The following is a 22,055-nucleotide window of genomic DNA, read 5'->3' as shown; positions in this document are numbered from 1 at the left end:
TGTATCAAACGCCTGGAAAAAAAGATTAAAAAAAAAAAAAAAAAAAAAAAACAGTATACAGCAGGGGTCCCCAACCCCCCTGGGGCCACGGGGCTGGTGGCCTGTTAGGAACTGGGCCGCACAGCAAGAGGTGAGCAGCAGACAAGTGAGCATTACCAACTGAGCTCCACCTCCTGTCAGATCAGGGGCAGCATTAGATTCTCATAGAAGTGTGAACCCTACTGTGAACTGCATGTGCAAGGGATCTAGGTTGTGCACTCCTTATGAAAATCTAACTAATGCCTAATGATCTGAGGTGGAACAGTTTCATCCTGAAACCATCCCCACCTCCCTGGTCCGTGGAAAAATAATCTTCCACAAAACCGGTTCCTGATGCCAAAAAGGTTGGGGACTGCTGGTATACACTAGTCCCCTTCTTATCCACCCTGTCACTTTTCTTAGTTTCAGTTACCTGCTGTGTCAACTGTGGTCCAAAAATATTAAATGGAAAATTCCAGAAATAAACAATTCTCAGGTTTTAAATTGCATGCTGTTCTGAATAGCATGATAAAATCTCACACTGTCCTGCTCCCTCCCACCCAGGATGTGAATCATCCCTTTGTCCAGAGTATCCATGCCATCTATGCTACCCACCATTAGTCACTTAGTAGCTGTCTTGATTATCAGACCAACTGTCACAGTATCACAGTGCTTGTGTTCAAGTTACCCTTATTTTGCTTAATAATGGCCCCAAAGCACAAGAGTAGTGATGCAGGCAGTTCGGATATGCCAAAGAGAAACCGTAAAGTACTTCTTTTAGTGAAAAGGTGGAAGTTCTCAACTTAAGGAAGGAAAAAAATCATATGCTGAGGTTACTAAGATCTACAATAAGAAAAAAATCTCTCTGTGAAATCCTGAAGAGCTGGGCACAGTGGCTCGCACCCATAATCGCAGCAATTTGGGAGGCTGAGGCGAGCGGATCACTTAAGGTCAGGAGTTGGAGACCAGCCGAGACCAGCCTGGCCAACATGGTGAAACCCTGTCTCTACTAAAAATACAAAAAAATTAGCCGGACGTGATGGTGCGCGCCTGTAATCCCAGCTACTCAGGAGGCTGAGGCAGGAGAATCACCTGAACCTGGGTGGTGGAGGTTGCAGTGATCCGAGATCGTGTCACTGAACTCCAGCCTGGGCGAAAGAGCAAGACTCTATCTCAAAAAAAAAAAAAAAGGAAAAGAAAAAAGAAAGAAAGAAAGAAAAGAAAAATTTGTGTTAGGTTTGCTTTCACGCCTCAAACTGCAAAAGTTACAGCCACAGTAAAGGATAAACGCCTAGTTAAGAAGGAAAAGGCATTAAATCTGTGGGTGGAAGAAAACAGAAACCTGTTCTGATTGACAGCAATCAGGCTCGGTACTATCTGTGGTTTTAGGCATCCGCTGGGAGTCTTAGAATCTATCCCACGAGAATAAGTGGGGGACTACTGTATTCCCGTCATCACTCTTATCTCTGCCTCCTCACTCCCATCAGGCCGCTGCCCACCCTCCACTGACTTTGCTGCAGCAAGGTTCTCTTTCCAATGGACAAATCAGAAGACACCTTTCAGCCTTCCTCTTTTTTACCCTCTCAGCAAGATTTCAAATTGTCGCCAGAACTGTTTCCACTCCCTGTACCCACCTCTGAAGTATTGCTGTTCCCCATGATTCTGTCCTTGCCTCTCCCCTCTTCTTACTCTGTAGTAAGCTCCCCCCACCCCCAGCAACCATGGCAATCTTGTCCAATTCCTTGATTTTTTGTTGCTGGTAACTCCTAAATCTATGACATGTATTGTATCGTAGGCCCAACCTCTCTCCTAAACTAGGAGACCACTCTGTCATCAGCATCCTGACCCTCAACATGCTCCTGACTGGACTCCCCTCTCACACACATACACCCTACCACCAAATCTTCTCCTCTGCTTGTATCCTTCATCCTGTTCATGCTTCTCCCACACAGCCAGAAATCCTTGCCATTCCCCTCTTCCTTATTCCCCACATACAATTTACTGTTTAACCCTATTGATGCTATCTTTGAAGTTTTTCTGTCTTTCTATTCCTTCCACCCTCTCCTGGTTCAAGCCCTATTACCATTCCACAGGGCTACAGCAGCAGCCTTCTAACTGGTGTCCCTACTTGCATTCCTCTCCTCAAATTCCAATACCTTCTCCACGCTGTAGCCAGTGAGCCCTCTAAAATGCACAGCTGATCTCTTCATTCCCTCTTTTGAAAGCTTGCAGAAGGCTGGGCCTGGTGGCTCATGCCTCTAATCCCAGCACTCTGGGAGGCCAAGGCAGGCAGATCACCTGAGGTCAGGAGTTCAAGACCATCCTGGCCAACATGGTGAAACCCCATCTCTACTAAAAATACAAAAATTAGCTGGGCATGGTGGTGTGCTCCTGTAGTTCCAGCTACTCGGGAGGCTGAGGCAGGAGAATCGCATGAACCCTGGAGGTGGAAGCTGCAGTGAGTCGAGATCACAGCACCGCACTCCAACCTGGGCGACAGAGTGAGACTCCATCTTAAAAAAAAAAAAAAAAATTGCTTGCAGTATCTCCCACAAGCTTCCACTCACTTATCCCACAAATATCTACCACCTACTAGGTGCACACACTGTTTTGGGAACTGGCAATGCAGCAGGGAACAAAACAATGTCCTGCCTTCACGGACCTTCTAGTCAGAAATAATGCCAAATGCTTTAGCAGGGCCCATGATGAAATGCATGCCTGCCTCTCCAGCCTTGTGTCCTTCTTCTCCTTGTCCCGTGCCCGCTAGTCATATCTAATTCACTTCAATACCTTAAATATGCCCCTTATGTTTCATACTCTCTGCCTCCCTCCCATCCTCTATACCCCCTTTGCAGACTCTACTCCACAGTCACTTTTTCTGGGTAGTATATAGGCTACCATAGCTAGTGCTGATCTTTGGAATGACCTGAGTTCAAATCTCCGCTCCACACATACCAGCTGCATGACTTCTGTCAAGTTATCCTACTGTCCTGTGCTTTAGATCCTCAGCTTCAAATGGAAACAATAATAGTAGTTACTGTATGGGTTGGTTGTGAGAATTAAGTGAGTCAATCTATTAAAATGCTTAGACACTTTAGGTGCCTGACACATAATAAGCTTGTAATACGTGTAGTATTGTTAATATTATACCACTCATCACACTGCTCTATAATAATCTCTCCTATGAAACATGTCCTATTGTCTTTGTACCCCAATGACTAACTTAGTTGGGCACATAGTAGATACTTACTAAATGTTGAGGCAAGGATAAAAGGATTGGTGGATTCAGGTTTGTTGCTTGGTTTCCTCTAACCAAACATGATTATGGAGGAATAACAGCAACATTGGGGCTTCTTCTGAATATCTTTTTGACCAACTATCTAATTGTATGCCGCTTTCACTGTGTGAGCAAGACCTGAAGAGACATGAGCAAGAAAAGAGCACTGAGGTGGGCTGAACTGAACTCAAGCTTGGGCTGATCTGAACTCAAGTTGAGCTATTTACGTTTCTTTCTTCATTGACTCTAGAGTTGAGAAGGGACCAACTACCCTAGAATAGCCACTACCTTTCACTTGCATCCCTCTGCCCCATCTCATATTTTCCATTTGCCCCCTTTTCAGTACCATGTTCTCCCTCAAAAGTGCATAAACTGAAGCCCAGAAAGCAAAAGATGTGCTGAGGGGGAAAGGGGAAAGGGTGGAGAGGAGTTAGCACCTCCGTCTTTCCTTCACTGAGATCAAAGCCAGCATTTTCCCTTGAAGGTCAGCAGGCCTCTTTCATCCCCTGCTCCACCTGTCTGGGAATGGGATTGCTGCTTGCCCATTTCCTTTCCTCTTCGGGACTGGAGGGCAGTTTCAGGGTGGGGCCTCAAGCTATTTCTAGTTCTAGCCAAATCCCTCCACCCCAACATCTCTTTTGCCTTACGTGATCATATTTCCTTTCCACCTCGCCAGTAAGTAACAAGTGGCAGGACCGTAGGACAGGAAACTATGAGAGAAGTCAGTTTCTCCACAGGCTAGTCAGTTTCTCCCAGGCTAAGCTACTGGCTTAAGCAAGCAGGGAGGGACACTGAGGCTGCTGGGCTTGGTCTGGCAGGAAGAACAGACTCGTCTTTCTACATCTCAGCCCTAAGCGCTTCACCTGACATCCTTCAGGGTGTGGATGAGTCTTGGCTAGGCAAGGGCCTCTTGCCCCAGGAGAAGGGAATTCACATTTATTAAAGTCCTACTATGTGCTGGACCCTGTGCTAGGCCCTTTTATAGATATTACCTCATTGACTCCTAACAACCCAACCAGGTCAGCAAATGTCATCGTCAGGTGGAAATGAAACAGAGATTTAAAAGCTTACCTGATGACAGGTACACTAAAATGTCAGAATTCACCACTATATAATTCATCCATGTAACCAAAAACTACTTGTACCCCCAAAAGCTATTAACATTTAAATTTTTTTTTTTTTAAAAAAAGAAGCTTACCTGAGGCACACAAGCTAAATTCAGGCACCAAAATCTAGCTCCCCCAACTCTAAAGCCAGTGCTCTTTCCACTTCATCATGCTACCTCAAGAGTCTAGAAAAAATATTAATGCTATGAATTGATTCTTTCAATTATTTCACACAATTAGCTATATGGCTAGCTAAACCTTTGGTGAGTTAATTTAATTCAACATACATTTAAGGGAAACCTGTGATGACTTGAGTTGGACACTACAGGGTATGCAAAGAGAACATGACATAAGTTTCTACCTTTGCAGGCCAGCCAGCTGCCATGTAGAACTGGCTCACAACACAAGGACTTTCTTAAACCATCTGAGTCCCCTAACCTAAGAATAGTGCAAATAAGCAGGACCTGGGTATAACATTTGATTGGCAAAGGTGGGGAGAACTTGAGGAACCCAGACTTTGCTATTACCTGCAGCCAGTCTGCTTCAGCAAAGAATGGGTTATGTATGACTGTGCCTACCGTGTGGATCAGTTAGTTAAAGCCAGGTGCTAATGAAACCAGGACAAGAGGCTTAATCCCAGTAGAACTGAGTTCTGTCACATAGCAGCCAGTCCTGGTCCCAGCTGACCATCTTGCAACCGTGTGCTCTTGGTCAAAGAGGGAGCTAAAGTAGGAGAGTGAAGGTAAGTGCATAATAGGCACACATAAGTGAGGACATGTTGTTCCAAACACTCAACCCTAATCAAGCAGCTCATGACATGTCTCACTGACAGAGAATCAGCAGTGTCATCTTCGCACCTGGAGGCAGAACATTCCCTCCTCCTATACCTCAGCTAGGTACCCTGCCCCTGATTTTTATAGCACGTTGATGCTAGGGCTTCAGGTCTCCAAGAGGAGCTTCTTCATTGCAGGTGCCTTTCTTCTGTTGCACTATCTAAGCCTGTCTTTCCATACCCATGAAATGAGTGTACCACTTGACACACTCTGGAGAAGAGGCCGCCTAAGGAGAGAGTGTCACACCTGTTTAAAGCTTTCTCTTCCACAGCCAAGCCCACAAGGTCCTCAAACTTGGACCAAGGGGCCCTCCTAGGCTAAAAATACAAGCCTCTCAAGTTTCTTCAACCATGATACAGGGGAAAGGGGGTACTGGTTCTGGATGTGTCCCCCAGGTAATCCCTCTTGTCTGTTCCACATATGGGTTTGGTAAAGCCAATCTCTACTGAAAACCTTTTCTATCTCTGGAACTCAGGGCTTCAGGTATCAGAGAGTAATAACTCCAACAGGAAGGACCTAAGCCCCTCTTTCTTTCTAGATCAGTCCACACACACACATATACACACACAAAGGGCATTATAAGCATTGGCACAGTCTTGGGCATTTTTCTTTTAATTAAATGTGTAGAGTTTTGTGTCATGGATGTGCAAAACCATCTCCCCATCAAATTACTTCCATGGATTCTACAAAGACACTGTTAGAATCCCTAGAGATTGTTCCACAACATCTCCCACGGTGCCAGATGTACATCCAGACTCTTAACAAGGATAATTTGGTGACAATGGCAATAACTCTGGATTATTTTTAAGAAGCTCTTTGAATGGCATCAAAATCATGACGCATATGAAGATCCTTTTTTCATGCCCTCTGTACCATTTTGTTTTGATGGAATTTGAATTTCCCTGGTTTACTTACCACCTAACAATATCACTGTTGAAAGCACATAACGTTAAGGACCATATGCTCTCCCTCTGGAGAGTGTGCACAAATACTATTTCTGTTAAAAACTAAACAGAAATAGTAGTTTTGCATATTTCCCATTCAAAGACTTATCCCGATTGAATGATTCCCTTTGTCGTGGAGTATTTTTCCCCAAGTCGGCCCTACCAGAGAAGCTGAATCAGATATTGTGACTTCCCAATGGTCACAAGGAGTCATCTACCAAGCTAGAAATAGAATCCACAAATATTTATTTTGATTCCCTGAATTAAAAAACAAATAAACTCTACTATAGAGAAAGAAAAATTAAAATAGAGAAACTAGACTTCTTTGCCATTCCTGGGCCAGGGAATTCAAGGCAACCAAAACCAACAGGCAGTTGCCATGGTCTGTGAGGACCAAGGAGATGAATAGGACACAGGTGCTGCCTGCCTTCAGGGAGCTGACAGTCCAGTGTGGGGAGATTGGGTCAATGTTGAAAAATCTCTACCCAATGCAGAATATGCCTGTGAGCACCTAGAGGACCCCAGAGGAGGTCTCATCCATCTTTACAGTCCCTCTGCAACCAGCACAATGACCTGCATGTGATGTGCAGGCAAGCGCTGTGTATTTAGGGCCCTGAAAGAAGTATCAACAGAATGCTCTTGGGGTTGGTGGAGAAGGAGGGACAGCGTTGTGAAGGAGGTGACATTTGAGCTGCGCCTGGAAGGATGGGGAGGTTTTTCACAGGCAGCAGGGACTGGGGGAGGGCCTTTGCAGGCCCCAGGAAAGAGCAATGGCAAAGATCCTAAGGGAAGAGAAAGCATGGTGTGATTTGGAAGAGCACCAAGCAGTCTAGTGTGGCCAGAGGACAAGGAAGCAATAAGAGCTGAGGTTGGAGAGAAAAGTTGAGACCTAAGCAGAGAGACCGTTGGACAGCAAGCGAAATAATTTCACAGGGGACTATCATTGAAGGTCTGAGCAAGGGGAGTAGTGATACCACCAAGGCAGGGCTTCCTGCTGCATCATCCTGTTCTGCCCAAGGAGGCCTCCCTTGCCTTGTCGGTAGTGTGTTTCTTTTGATTGTTTGTATGTGGTTGGTTTGGAGGTTTTATGTGGCTTAGTTTGTTTTTTGGCCTTTCCCTTTTCCTTACAGTTTTTCACAGCATATGGTCCTGATTATGTGCTGGAAATCACGCCAAGCTGCCGGCCAGACCGCAATGAGCCCCACCGAATCCAGCAAATCCTCAACTACATCAAAGGTGAGCACTGCCCCTCGAGGCCTGCCCTCCTTGTTCCACCCAGTTTGTGGTGGCCCATCAGTGGGGGCTTCCTTAAATACCATTTGCCTTTTGGTAGCTAATCATTTCACCGACTTGGAAGGGAAACCTCTTCTTGGCCTGACAGCTTGTAGCTGGAATTCTACACTGGCCACTCTGGTTGGGATTGTCATTTGGCTGGCTAATGTCACCTCAGAAGGACAAAGGGTTCAGCTTTTGGCACTGCCAGGGGAAAATCAGTTCTAAAGTGTTCCCTGAGACCCTTTTTCTTTCAAAAGGCCAATAGTAAAGCACTCTTTAAGATGAGAAAAGTTGGCCGGGTACCGTGGCTCATGCCTGTTATCCCAGCAATTTGGGTGGCTGAGGCGGGACGGTTGCTTGAGCCCAGGAGTTCAAAACCAACCTGAGCAACATGGCAAGATTCCATCTCTACAAAAAATTTAAAAAATAGCCAGGCATAGTGGCATATGCCTGTGGTTACAAACACTTGGGAGGCTGAGGCAGGAGGATCCCTTGAGCCCAAGAGGTCAAGGCTGCAGTGAGCCATATTCACACCACTGCATTCCAGCCTGGGCGAGACCCTGTCCCCAGAAAAAAAAAGAGGAAAATTCAAGTCAATTCAGACTTACTGGGGGTGGGGAGGGGGCTCACAGACATTCTGTTCCAGTATGTATGAGTCCTTGATCCAGTAGAGCCTCGAAAGAATGTGGAACTACAGCGATTCTGATGCCCTGGGAGTGGGTTCCCTGGACTCAGCCAGAGTACTGCAGATGGGCTGCTGGCCTAGCCTCCTTCCTGGCCTAGCCTCCTTCCCTTCCCCAAGGCTGGCCTGGAATCATTCTGGCCTCGGGGTGGAGGGGAAGTGGCAGCCATCAGGGCATTGCCCTCCTTATCCCACTGTCCACTGGCTGTTTGGGGTCAGTGTCCTCAGCATTCCAGTAGGGCCCCCTCTCAACTCCAGCTGCTTCTTCACAACTCACTTCATCTACCATTCGCATTAAGTATTTTTGGCACCCATTTTCCTGTTTAATTAAATGTACATATACATATGTATATTTTTAAGATCCTAATTATTTGCCAGAGTTAAGAGGCCAAGGGTATCTTTTTGCCCATCCTGGACAGGGAAATTCCCATGTTTATTCATAAAATGACCAAGATAGCACCAGTTCTCCTACCTTTGAGCCCCTCACTGGAATATAATCCAACACCGAAAGGAGGCCTGTTCTATGCTGGAGTTAGTCCGCAGAAACACTACACTCAGGGAGTCTTTGCTGCAGGTTACATTAATGCCCCTATCTACTAGCAGAGCCCAGTATATGACAGCAGCAAAGTCTTCATGTCCTGAGCTCATTTAGCCAGAGAAAAGTTTCTAAGCTAAGAAGTCATAGACTCTCAAGGTTATTCTCACAGCATTGCTGATTGTCCCCTCTGAGGCGTCCCCTAGCCCTCGGCCTTCTCCCAACCCTATAGTTTCAAGCTAACTCCCTCTCACCTCTTAGTGGCTACTGACCCCACAAGTCCTTGCTTCCTAACCAAATCTTCCTCCCTTATCCAACTTTTAAGGCCTTCAAAGTCCTTCCACTCCTGGCCCTTCTCCAGTCCTTCTCACTGTGTTGCAGCCCTGATGAACACTAGCCATCCAGCCCTAGTTTTCCCTGCTCCCCTCAAACCTGGTGTGCATGTCCTGTGTTCCTCAGAACTGATCCTGGACCAGCTTCTCTTACCCTTCTTCCTTCAACTCTGCCGTTTTCCCCCATTCAGGCTCTAAATCCTGGTAGAGCCACAGACAAAGCAATAGAAACAGGGAAACTAAGCAAGCCTTGCAGCTACTCGCTCACACCTCCATATGGGCAGATATGTGTATGCCCTTGCTTCCCTGCACACATACCCAGGCACATAGCTCCAGAGAGTGGTGGCATCTTGCTAATGAGGAAATGGAAATGACAAGTGAGAGAAGACATAAGGAAGGTAATGCAAAGGGAAGAGAATGAGGAAAGGTAAGAACCCTAAAAGAGCAGAAAATCGAACAGAGATTTGAGATAAAAGGCTAGGATAAGGGTTGATGAAAAAATAATAGATCTTAAAGGACGTGAAAATTACATGGAAGTCAAGCTTTTTAAAGATCCTAACAGGTTAAAGCAATATTCTGATTGTAACACAATGAAATCAAACTGGAAGAAAACATAAGGACCAGGAATTGGGTCCTACAAAAGCAACTACCTGCATACAAATCGGGGCAACATGGCTTAGCAGCATTTTGCTAAAAGAGAATTAGGGATTTGAGTCAACTCGGAGCTCAGTATGAGTCACCAGGGCAAGGTGGCCTCCAGAGATGCTAATGCAGTATCGACCTCATTTTAAAGGGCTCTAGACAAATAGGAGCATGTTCCTGGAGGTCAGTCAGGCTGGGGAGAGGACTGGAGCCCAGGCTCCAAGAGGTCTGGTTGGAGGTGCTGGGACCTTTTGGAGAAGACTCGGGGATGTGGTCTCTACTCCATATATCTGTCACAGAGCAAAGGGCATAGACAGGGTCTATGTGGCCACAAGGCATAGAGCTGGACCCATGGATGGATATTTTAAAAAGGCAGATTTTCATTCAATAGAAGGAAGACATTTTCTAACAATTAGAACTATCCAAAGTGGAACAGACTGCCCAGAAAGGCATGAGGTCTCTGTCACTGGAGATATACAAATAGAAGCTAGACAATCCCTAGGCTGTCATATTGTAGAGGGCCCCTGCCTTGGGGGAGGGTGATTGGACTAAATTGCTGTTAAGGATCCTTCCAACTCTAAGATTCTAGGATGCTGTATATTACAAAGAGAAAATAGAAAAAGAAAGAATATGGTGAGAGTGCAGGGGTTGGCAGATGAGTCACAGTTGTTGGGTGTGGGGAGGTGATGCCGTGTATAAGAAAGAATTGATGCAGAGAAGAAGAGAAACTACATGGCTAAGAGTGGGTGAGGAGGAGCCAGAGAGGGTAGACAGCAAGTGGAGTGGCTATAGAATACTAGCAATGTTCAGACTTTCCATTTAGCCATCCCTTTCATATTGACAAAGTCTTGTTTTCTAGCCATGCAAATTTAGCAGAACACAGAAGCTCAGAACCAAAGAGAAATTCAGCTAAACCTTTAAGAAACGAGGCTAGAAAGAAGTCCAAATGTTGCTAAAAATGGCCAGGCTAACCTGCTATACTGATACTGTGCCCCTCCAGCATGGTGACGCATGCTGCCATCAGATAGTGCGTTGCCATGACAATGGTCAGTGTGGAAAGGCTGCTGGATTTTCTGAATTCTGAAAAATTTTCCTGAACCCGTCTACAAGACTGTTATTTGTTCTTGCATATAAAAACCTCAGTGAAGCTGGCCATTTCTCACTGTACCTCCCCTCCACCTCCCCTCACGCCATGAAAAACAAAGAGTAGGATGTGACACAGATTGCTTTGGGGAGGTAAGATGGCAATGAGGGAATGAATGGATTCAGCTCCACTCTATGTGAGGGAGTTCAGCCAGCATATCTGGTTGAATTTGTTCAGCCTTTAAGCTTGGGCTTTTTCTCTTTCTTGCCACATTCCTTAGAAGCACAAAAGATGAGATTGTAGCCTATTGGAAATCAAACCTGAGAAGATTCATCTTACAGAGATGTGTTCCACATGCCACAGGATGACTGAAGGACAGGCAAATTTAGACCTCACCTTCCCATCTTTACTGCCCATTAGTCTTTCTGAAAGGAAAGAAGACCCACAAAACCATGGAGAGTCCATTCAAGCTGTTAGCTTCACACAGAGAAAAACTCCTCTCGTGCCAATGAGCTATCTTGAAGGCATGTGTCGTTGTTCATAAGAAAGTATAGGTTAGAGAGAGGATGGCTCCGTCCAGCTCATGACTACTACTGTAAAATCATCCTTGCACCATCTTCATATGCTTAAAGCTGGTTGCCTTTCCTCTGGTGAATGTACTCTAGAGGAATTGGCTCACGGTGAACCTTCCAGAGTTGGAATAATGCTGATATGATTAATCCCCAGGGAGGGCTAGTTCCCCAAGCCTGGCTAGCTCTGCATGGGGAAATGCAGATAAAGGTAGGAGGCTTTCTAGTTTCTGGTACTTATGACATTCGAATCAAGTGGAGGCCCCTAGGAGACTCAGAGCTCCACACTGCAGCCCAGGCCCAATTCTCTTGGGGAGCAGGAGTGGGGGAGTTGTGCATTTGTGAGAATGTGTTACAGTTGTGACCCGAGGTTTCAACACTTGCTTTGTGTTCCCAGAACTATTCCCCAGGTTTAACTGGGAGAGAAAAAGAAACAAACAAGGTCAGGAAGTAAGGAGGAGAAGGAGGGAAGGGGGAGGCAAAAGACACAAGGGAAAAAAAAAGGCCTTGCATGCATCTGCCCTTTCTTTCCCTTATTGAAGGAGCCTTAGGATGGCAACCTAACAAACTGATACAGGTGTGGATAGAAACAACACAGATGAAATAAGAAGAACAGCTACTATTTATCCTACAGATAAGGGAACTGAGGCTCAGGGAGGATAGGTGACTTGGCCAAGATCGCCTTTATTCATCCAGCAAGTAATTACTGAGCACCTACTGTGTGCCATACACTGTGCTAATAAGTAGTGGGCTGGACATTGGAACCCAGGCCTGGAGTGGAGCTTCAGAGTCAGGCTGTTTGACCTTTATTTCCCTCCTCTCCTTCGCAGCATTGCTCTGTCAAATCTACTCGTCATCCTGTCTGCTCTTTCCAATCGCCCCAGTAAACCCTCCTACCTCACACTACATGCCCAGCTCCTTCCATGTGGCTAATCCTAAACACCTGAAGTCTCATGACTCCCTGGAAATGGGAAGAAGACAGTCTTGGGCAACCTTCGAAATTCTGGCGCCCGATATAGGCTTTGTAGCCCTCCCTAGGCCCCGCCCCTTCCCCCACCATACTGTAATCTGAAGCTTCTAGCTCCCTTTCGAGATGAGTAGAGAAGGAAAAGAGATGGACAGAAGGTAGAAGAAGCCAGCTCACCCAGCTCCTGCTGCCCGAAATGTGCTGTAGCCACCAGACCCAGCCTGTCATTTGCAGTTCCACAGCCCCAATCTGAGACCCTTTGCACATTTGCTGGTAATATTCTTAGGCGAACCATTGTGCTGGGTATAAGCAGCGCTTCCTCTGGCAGCCTGACATCCGAGATTGTCATCCTTCTAGGGACTAGCAATTGGAGCTCAGGTTTGGGCATATTCAAGGCCTGCTGAAGCCCCAGGCTTGAAGCAGTGCTCCTGCATGGTGGGACTCTATACCATGGAAACTTGGCTTCCTTCTACACTGTCTCTTACTTCTTGAGAAGCCATGAGGATAAGTTGAAAGGTAGGGTTGGTCCCAAGGATAAACTGACCATTTGCTTTAGGGCTTCTTGGAAGGACTTCGGAGCAGGGTTTTGGAGGATACCTGAGCCAATTTGCATGACTTCAGGTGAAAATATCTGCGATGTCCATCTTTTATCTCTCTTTCCTGTCCCCTGCTGGCTCTTTCTTCCTCGTCATCTCCCTGTGGTCCTTTCCAGGACTCTACCGCCAACTTGGACTTCCTCATCAAGCAGGTTCCTCTCTTTCTTGTTTCACTAAAGAGTATAAGAGATGGAAAGGCTTCTTGTCGTCATTGTTATTGTTGTTGTTGTTAAACAGAAAAATAAGTTATAAAAATGTCATGCTAAAAATTTTAAAAATTCTGGGCCGGGCGCCATGGCTCGAGCCTGTAATCCAGCACTTTGGGAGACTGAGGCAGGTGGATTGCTTGAGCCCAGGAGTTCGAGACCAGCCTGGACAATATGGTGAAACCCCTTCTCTACAAAAAAATCTAAAAATTAGCCAGACATGGTTATATATATCTGTAGTACCAGCTACACTGGAAGCTGAGGTGGGAGAACTGCTTAACCCCAGGGAGATTGAGGCTGCGGTGAGCTGTGACTGTGCCACTGCACTCCAGCCTAGGCGACAAAGCCAGACCCTGTCTACAAAAAAGAAAAAAAAAATTTAATCCTAAAATAAAAATGGAGACTGCTCCCCAAAGTTACAGTAACTTAGACAGCAGCTTTTAACAAACCATGAAAACCCTTGGCATATTACTCATGAAGACTTGAAATTTCTACCTAAATCTGTGAGGTGGGAACTACTGATATTGACAGGGTACAGCACAAAACCCTGAGCTGGGTACTTCACATACATGATCTCATTTAACCTCACAATTTCCTTATGAGGTAGGAAACTGGCACCCGAAGACGTTGTGTAACATGCCCTAGTCACACAAGAAGTAAGTGATAAACTCAAGATTTGAACCCAGACCTGGTGGCCCTCTTCTCCGTGGCAGCATTGCCCTGTGACACCTACTCATCATCTCTCCCCTCTGCTTTTTTCCAGTCACTAGTAAACCTTTCCCCCTGCTCAGGCTCCCAAAGTGAACTTCAGAAGCAGTTTAACTTTAAGAGATATGATTGTGTCTCCACTTTAAAGCCCAGCTCAAGCAATCAACACATATATTTTTGAACCCCACCCCACTCAAGCTGGTGCCATTGGGAGATATATGAGGTGTTTAAGACATGATCTCTCCTCCTGATAAATAGTTGAGAAATTTAGGTTAGGAAACAAAACTAAGCCCCTTGGACATATCAGAATATAACAAGGTCTGACACTATATATATAGAAGAGACTGGGCAGTAAGACTTTAGGGAGACTGCTTTCAGAAGGCTGGGAGGATTTGAATAGATCAGAGTAGGGATGCACTTGTAAGTAAGGGAGATTCAGAAGGGTGGGGATAGGGGGCAGATTGCAGGCTCCCTTGAATTTCGGGCTGACTAGTTCATATCCACAGTAAAGTGGAAGTCATTCTAGGTTCTGGAATTAGAGCACCACATGATACAGTGATATTTGGGATAGATGGTGATGGTAATGCAAGATTGAGACTGCAAGGTCCTCGACTAGAATAGTGGTGGTAAAATAGGAAGAAATGACTGAGAGCTATTATGGAGAGAGTATCATCACCAGCACTGGGAGGTAGGCCATTTATAGAGGATTGGGGAGAAAGGAAGAAGTAAAAGTGACTCTGAGATTTCCAGCCTGGATACCAACTGAAATGGGAAGCTCTTGGGGGAGGGAACATAGCTTTACTGAAACATATACTTGATGTGTTCTCTTTTGATGTATTGAACTTGAGGTCTCGTACTAATTCCATACAGTGTATCTACATGAAAAAATCTGTTGCAGCCAGTTAAAAAGCAAATTTTTAAAGATAATTTGATGACACTAGAATATGTTCATGATTACAATGTTAAGTGAAATAAATAGGATACAAAGTGGCTTACTACCATGTAGTCTCAATTTTGTAACTGTATTTAGTGTGTGTTTTGGGAGAGGGGATATGCACAGAAAAACACAAGAATGAAATGCTAACAGTAGTCATATTTGATGATACTTTACCAAAGTAATATACCTTGACAGTAGTTATCTAGAATTGGAATTATAGATGATTTTTATTTTTTTATGCTGTTTCTGTATTTTTCAAAATTTCTACCATGAACGTGTATTGTTTTTGTAGTCAGGAAAAAAAAAAAAAGTAATACATGCTGGCAGGGGCGGAGGGCACTACCCTATTACCTCCAGGTGGGGAGTAAAAGCCTAGGTTCCCTACTCAGCCACCATGGACACCCTGGGCAGAAGAAGGGCACCTCAGTATTGCTGGATGGAGTAAAATTCAGGCTCTCCAGTAGACCTCTACTGATACCACCCTGGCCAAAAATGGGAACGGCACCTTTTTATTGCTCCCCATTTGGCCTCTACTGACATAGCAGTGGGTGGGCCTCCTTGCCATTGAGCAAAGAAGGAAAGTCCTGGCTTTCTACTCTGCCTTCTTTGACACCACCCTGGTGGAATGAAAGGGAAGCCTAACAGTAACCGTTTAGTGTTAATATGTGCCAGGCCCTACTCTGGACACTGGCAATACAGAAGTCAATAGAATAGATAAGCCAGGCACAGTGATGTGGGCTGATAGTTCCAAATACTCAGTATTTGGGCTGATAGTTCCAAATACTCAGGAAGCTGAGGCAGGAGGATCACTTGAGCCCAGGAGTTTGAGACCAGCCTGGACAACATAGTGAGATACTGTCTCTTAAAATAGTAAAGGAAATAGGCCAAATAAAGTCCTTGCCCATCATGGAGATTACATTCTAGTGTGGAAGATAGACAATAAACAACTAAATAAATATTTAATGTTGTTTACTGATAAATTATGAGGGATGCTATTCAGTAAAGGCCTTTCTGAGGCGGTGACATTTGGGAACAGAGATCAATGAAATGAGGGAAGGAGATTTACAAAATTTGCATTCGGCCGGGCACAGTAGCTCATGCCTGTAATCCCAGCACTTTGGGAGGCCGAGACAGGCAGGTCACTTGAGCCCAGGAGTTTGAGACCAGCCTGAGCAACATGGCAAAACCTTGTCTCTTCCAAAAAAAAAAGTAAAACTGAGCTGGGTGTGATGACGCATACCTGTAGTCCCAACTACTTGGGAGCTGAGATGTGAGGATCAATTGAGCTCAGGATGTCAAGGCTGCAGTGAGCCATGATTGCACCACTGCTCTCCAGCTTGGGCAATAGAGTGAGACCCTGTCTTTAAAAAAAAAAAAACGGTAGTGAAGTACATTCTAGATGAAGAGACAAGCAAGATCAAAGATCCCAAGCGAAATGGATTTAGTATGTTCAATATAGATATATGTTTCAATGTGTATTAAAAAGAAATATAATTATCAGATCAAACTCTTTGGTTCCAAAGATATTGCTTAGGATGAGGCTGGGTTTTTTTTAATGTCTGTATAAGAAAAGTCCACATAGGCAGTATGTGAATATGGCCAAACTCTTGACAGTATAGAAGTTTAGGAAGCAGATCAGTCTCTAATATATATATAATATTATTAGCCCCATTTAATAGATGTAGGAACTGAGGCCTAGGGAAGTTAATTAGCCTGTACAAAGTCACACAGCAGGTAAGTACGGAAGCTAGGATTCCACCTGAGACACTGAGGATCATACCCAAAGCTTAGAAGAGGAAATAAGGAATTTTCCTTCTGCCTGGCAGAGCTGCTGATTGTTACATAAACAAGCCAAGAATATTCAAAGAGTAGTTGGAGGCCTCTAATATGTTTAATTAAGCATTTTTTGCTTGTGTGCCAAAAGTACATGCCCAAAGCACATGCCCAAAGCAATTGTATTGCTCATTCCCCTCCAGCTTCTAGCTCTAAAATGATCAAGGGGTAGAAGGAAGGTTGGAAATTATTAGGAAAAATAAGGCAAACCACTCAGGGTTTTGGAATGCCTAACTGTTGACAACTTTGTCAGTCTACCCGGAGGCCCTTTAGCCAACTGAGATTCAGGTGCTGTCTTGAGCACAGCCACCAAATCCAGCAGTGCTAAGAGTCATTTTCTGCCAGAGTAAGTGGGCCTAGCCTCCTTGGCCTTGCCACGGAGGGGCAGCTGCTGCAGGATTCTCACCACAGAGTTCCCGAGGAAGGTCTGCAGACCTCCCATCCCATGGTTTTCTGCTGTACCTGGACAGGGACTTCCCCAAGCCATGGTCGGGTCATGCAGGAGCTCATAGTCTTTTGAGAAAGGAAAGCATCTTTACAGGCTCCTGGTTTGCCAACAGTCTTCTGCCTCTTTGCAGCTCCAAGCACATTTTGGAGGGAGATTTCACAAAGATTTCTAAATTGAGTTAGAATTTCAAGTCTATTGTGACATGCAAATTAGTCCTGCTTGCCCATTGGCAGCAATGCAGCTGAAGTGCCTAGAGACGGGCCATAAAATGAAAACATCAAAGTGATTAAATGTGCCCGAAGAGCATAATTGAGTGCATGAATAAGAGAAAATAAAACAAATTGATTTTCTCCAGTGCCAGAAAAACAGAATAATTGAAAACAAAATAATAGACTTTGAAGTAATCAAAGTGAGGAATGCACCATAGTGACATAGAAACAGCCAGTTGTGGGAGAGATTTATTGTGTTTCTGTTATCATTTTTACAACTTTAATTTCATTAGCTAATAAATACAAATCAATTGAAAAATCAGTCAACCAGAGAGAAGGCAGTCCCAAGCCAAGATTTTTATTCACATCTCTAAAACAGGCTGAGACGGTGATTCTTAATCTACTTTCATAGGTGCACATTTCTGCCGTGAGCTGGAAAACAAGTCCTGGGAGGGCTCTCTGCTTTGGAGGTGGTGATGTTCTGTTCTGACAGTCACTTTCCACATATGCATTTACAGATTCAACTTTCAAGAGGGTCACTTTTATACCCCACCAAGATTTCTGACAGACAGAACTGCCCAAGTACAAGCATCTTGGTTTACACAGATGACATTTTCATGGCACTGACCAGCAACTGTGGTCTTACACAAGGTCATCCTGGATTCATTTTGGTGATAGTGGTGGTGGTGGCAGCTATGGCAGCAACAATAGCAGGAGCACCTGCTGCTCTCGCAATATTGCTGAGCATCTATGGCTCACTGCTTCCAACCCCCACCCTCATCCCCCGACACATACACGCACACTAGTGACAATGAAATCTAATCTAAAACCAGGAAGGCCAATCAAGAGTATGCCACTCTTTTGGCTTCCAGCCTGGCGACCATGATCCTGGGGAAGATCACAGGAAGGGAGCTGGGCCAGAGGAGACTTCTCATGTTCACTATGGCAATAAGGCACTGGGGACACCAAGCCATGCTGGGCTCACATGCTGAATGATCACAAAGCAATCATGACACCACCACAGAACAATTTTTATGGCTCCTCCAAGAAAAGAATCCCTCTAACCCGCTCTTCAGCTGTTCACGGCTGGGCTCAGTGACCCTTCACTTCAGGATCCACAGTGATAGCTGATGTTACTTGAATTGTGGGTTTTCTTTTCACAGGCCCTTGAGCTCTCTGGCAGCTGTTGGCACTTCCAGATGTTTGTGACACACCCTACCCTCAGGGCTCCACAGTTAGCGACTGTGCCTTTGGCTCCAGTAAAGGTCTTTGGGACCACTGGGACTGTAAACCAGGGTGTGCAGAAGGAGTTGGCAGTGCTGAGACTGGCACTGCTTGCTGGCTCAATCAGGATGGCATAGTTAATAGATTGTGCCTGCCAGGCAATTTGTCCTGGAGAATTTATCTTCCAGGAAGCACCTAGAAGGTGAAGGGAGCCTCTCTGACCTTCTGGTGGCATCCAAGGCCTAATCATGATATGCCTTGAGGTGAATAGGGGATGTTAGCATTTAGGTTTTTTGTGCAAGAGAGCAAGAGTTGGTCTCCAGTTCAAGTCGAAAATCCCAGCTTCCATTTCGCACTGGTGTTTGGGTGGGGCAAAATAGAGCAAATAGCTTTCAAACTCTAAAGCATTATGCAGATGTAAGGCTGTATTATTCCTCCTGCCACTGCTATTCCCATTATCCTGGATTTCCCAGCCCAGAATTTTTGTCTGAGAAAAAGAAATGTGGAGAAGGCACATCGACCAAAGAACCTCGGAGCTCTGTCTCCAAAACAGCTGGGAGGCATTGCCCAGCCCAGCAGATAGACAATTGCCGGGGCCCAGCTCCACAAGCTGGCTGGCAGGCAAGCAGCCCACTCCTGTGATGTCACCTCTACAGTTACTTGTGCCCATCCCTCCACATGAAGCCAGCAGATTTAGGCACAGGAGGGGAGAAAAAATGAATCATAGGCTATTTTAGAAATTGCTTCGATTCCGTTTGAGACTGCAGTAGTGCCTTGAGAGCTAAGACCAGAGCACCCTAACCATCAGGGTAATATCCTCTAAGTGCTGGTATCCTGTAAATGTCAGAAGCCTGGTGGGATTAATCCACAACCTCAGGTTCTAATTCAGGTCAGAGGCAGACAAGTGGTAATTGGCGGTTTTACTTAATTGTCAATAAAAGGCTCTCTGATGACAGGAGGAATCTACATTCCGAGGCAAGCAATGCAGTTGACCATTAAGAGCTAAAAATTAAACCAGCCATCCATATCGACACATGCCCAAGGCTTCATAGGAACCCTTGGTACTGCAATTGTTCCCAGGTAGAAAATGAAGTCCTTGAACCTGGCCATGATGGGGCAGCAGCTGGAAATCTTGCTCTAGCCCTGGATCCCACCAGATCCCCTGCTCTCCTGACAATCTCTCAGAGGCTCCCCATGGCCTCTCAGATAAGGCTCTGGCCTTGATATGGCCTCTGGCCACCTCTCCAGCTGCATTGCCCCCGTCCCTGATCTTCATCCTGTATCCTGACCTCAAAAACTTTGCAGTTGACTTTATACATCCTGCTCTGTTCCTGCTGCCTGGAACATTCTTCCCTCCTTTGCCCTTCAATAAACCACCTGCCCTGTGAAACTTCTGTGCCCTCTTTTTCTGCCCACAGCACTCTGTACATACTAGACTTTATCACCTTGCTACTGTGGACTAGGTGTTTGCCTCCATATATGTCTTCCTCACTAGGCCGAGAACTCCTTCACAGCAAGAACTGTCTTGATCCCCTCTGTGACCCCAGCACCCAGCACAGGGCCTAGGCCATTGTAGACATCGGCAAAGGCTTAGGCAATAAATAGACAGAAAAATGGACCAGATTGAGTCAACTGAGGGAGCTGAATAGCTGGATGAGAGTGGGGGTGCACACCATCTAAGATTCTCAGATACCAGAGCCTGCCAGCAGCAGGACAGCCTGGACACCGGCTGCCCAAGAGTAATCCCTACAATGATTTTTCTCAAGATGTGCCTCATGTTCCTCTATATGACAGACAACCTGAGGTGACACAAAGACATTTTTAATTTTAATAGCCATATTTATTTTAACATATGTTTTAAAATGTAATAAGCAAGTTGTCTATTATTATTATTATTGCTGCTTATGATAGATGAGGCCAAAATAGGTATTAAAGTTTTTTTCTTATTTTTTAAAATTTCTTTTTAAAAATTAATAGAGACAGGGACTCCCTATTTTCCCCAGGCTGGTCTCGAACTCCTGGGTTCAAGGGATCCTCCTGCCTCGGCCTCCCATAGTGCTGGGATTATAGGCGTGAGTCACTGGGCTTGGCCTGAAGTTTAAAAGTGAGTTAATACCCCCCAAAAAATAAAAATAAATTATATATATATATATGTGTGTGTGTGTGTGTGTGTGTATATATATATATATATCATGGTGACTATTAATACAGCTGTTAAGTAGATATAAAAACATTCCTAAAAGAGGTATTCATGTGACAGAAGTTTTGGAAACACTTTTCAACAGTCCTAAATTCACTTCTCTGTTCCTTTGTGATGTCACCCAACCTCCAAGGGTTCCTGAGATCACACCAGCATCCCTCCAAACTGCTGTGATACTGATTGTGTTCAGAACTTATGTATCCTAGCCTGGTTCTCCTTTCGTTAGCATGCGTTTGCTCACCTTAACCACATTTATAAGGTCCTTAAGAGCAATGACCAAGCTTTAAGCCTCTGGGAATTTAATGGGAAAGTGCTTGATGGCTGCCCTGTAGCTCTACAGATGTCTTTTCCTTCAATCAATGGGTACTGAGCACCTACTAGGCATCAGGCACTACTGAGGGTGCTAACAGTAGAGTAATGACCAAGACAGCAGACAAGGTCCCTGCCCTCACAGAGCTGGTGAGAGGAAGCCAACAGTGAGCAAATAAGGAAACAAACACACAAGAAGTTTTCTGTGTGCTAAGTGAATTGAAGAAAATAAAACAGAATCATGTGACAGAAAAGGACTGAACAAGGGGGTGGCTCCTTAGCTTGGGTGGTCCTAAGGTCTCTCAGAAGTGACTTTGGGATTGAGACCTGTCGACTCAAGGTGACAAAGGTGATGAGAAGAGTTGGAAATGCGGATAGCCAGGACAGAGCATTCCAGGCAGAAGGAAGAGCAAGTTCAAAGACAAGAGAAGCCCTAAGAGGGAAAAATGATTTCTGTGTTCAAGCCACACAAAGAAGACTCATGTGAGCAAGGAGGGTGGTGGTAGGAGACAGGAGGCAAGGGACCAGCCCCTGCAGGTGAGTAACTTAGATTTTATTGTGATTGGAGGCTGTTAGAGGGATTTGAGCATAGGAGTGATGCGGTCTGACCTAACTATTAACAAAATACTCTGGTTGCTATATAGAGCATAGGTTGTAGGAGACAAGGAAGGAAGCAAGGAGACCAGTCTTGAGGCTATTAGAATCATCCATGTAAAGGGCAAGAATAGTTTGGGGTACAGTTGCAGCAGTGAAGGGTGGAAAGAAGGAGGTAGATTTGGAATCTATTTTGGAGGTAGAATCCACAGGACTTGCTAATAGATTGAAAAGGAAGGTTGTAAACAAAGGAGCAATAAGGATGACCCCTAGTCAACGTCATGAAGGAAAAAAAAGGCACAAGAGGACTGTTCTATGTCTGCTCTGTCCAATATAGTCTCACCACTAGCCACATGTGGCTAAGTTCATTAAAATTAAACAAAATATAAAATTATGTTCCGCGCTTGCACTAGACATATTTCAAGTGCTCAATAGCCACATGTGACTAGTGGCTACCATATTGAGCAGCATAGCTGTAGGATGGTCACATCATCCAAGAAAGTTCTATTGGACCACACTGCTCCACA

General features: G+C 45.1%; 1 protein-coding gene across 2 annotated transcripts in view; it reads left to right on the top strand.

Moving 5' to 3' along the window:
- Window positions 1-22,055, top strand: part of HDAC8 (histone deacetylase 8) — a 241,139-nt gene that overhangs the window by 213,540 nt on the left and 5,544 nt on the right. For both annotated transcript variants that reach the window (XM_050776375.1, XM_050776378.1), the window contains exon 10: window positions 7,309-7,414. In XM_050776375.1, coding sequence (XP_050632332.1) covers window positions 7,309-7,414 — 106 coding nt within the window. The remainder of the gene's footprint in view (window positions 1-7,308; window positions 7,415-22,055) is intronic.

Source organism: Macaca thibetana, chromosome X (assembly GCF_024542745.1).
Source record: "Macaca thibetana thibetana isolate TM-01 chromosome X, ASM2454274v1, whole genome shotgun sequence".
Classification (NCBI taxonomy): Eukaryota; Metazoa; Chordata; class Mammalia; order Primates; family Cercopithecidae; genus Macaca; species Macaca thibetana.
The sequence above is the reverse complement of the archived record's forward strand: the minus strand, read 5'-3'. Positions and strand labels throughout refer to the sequence as shown.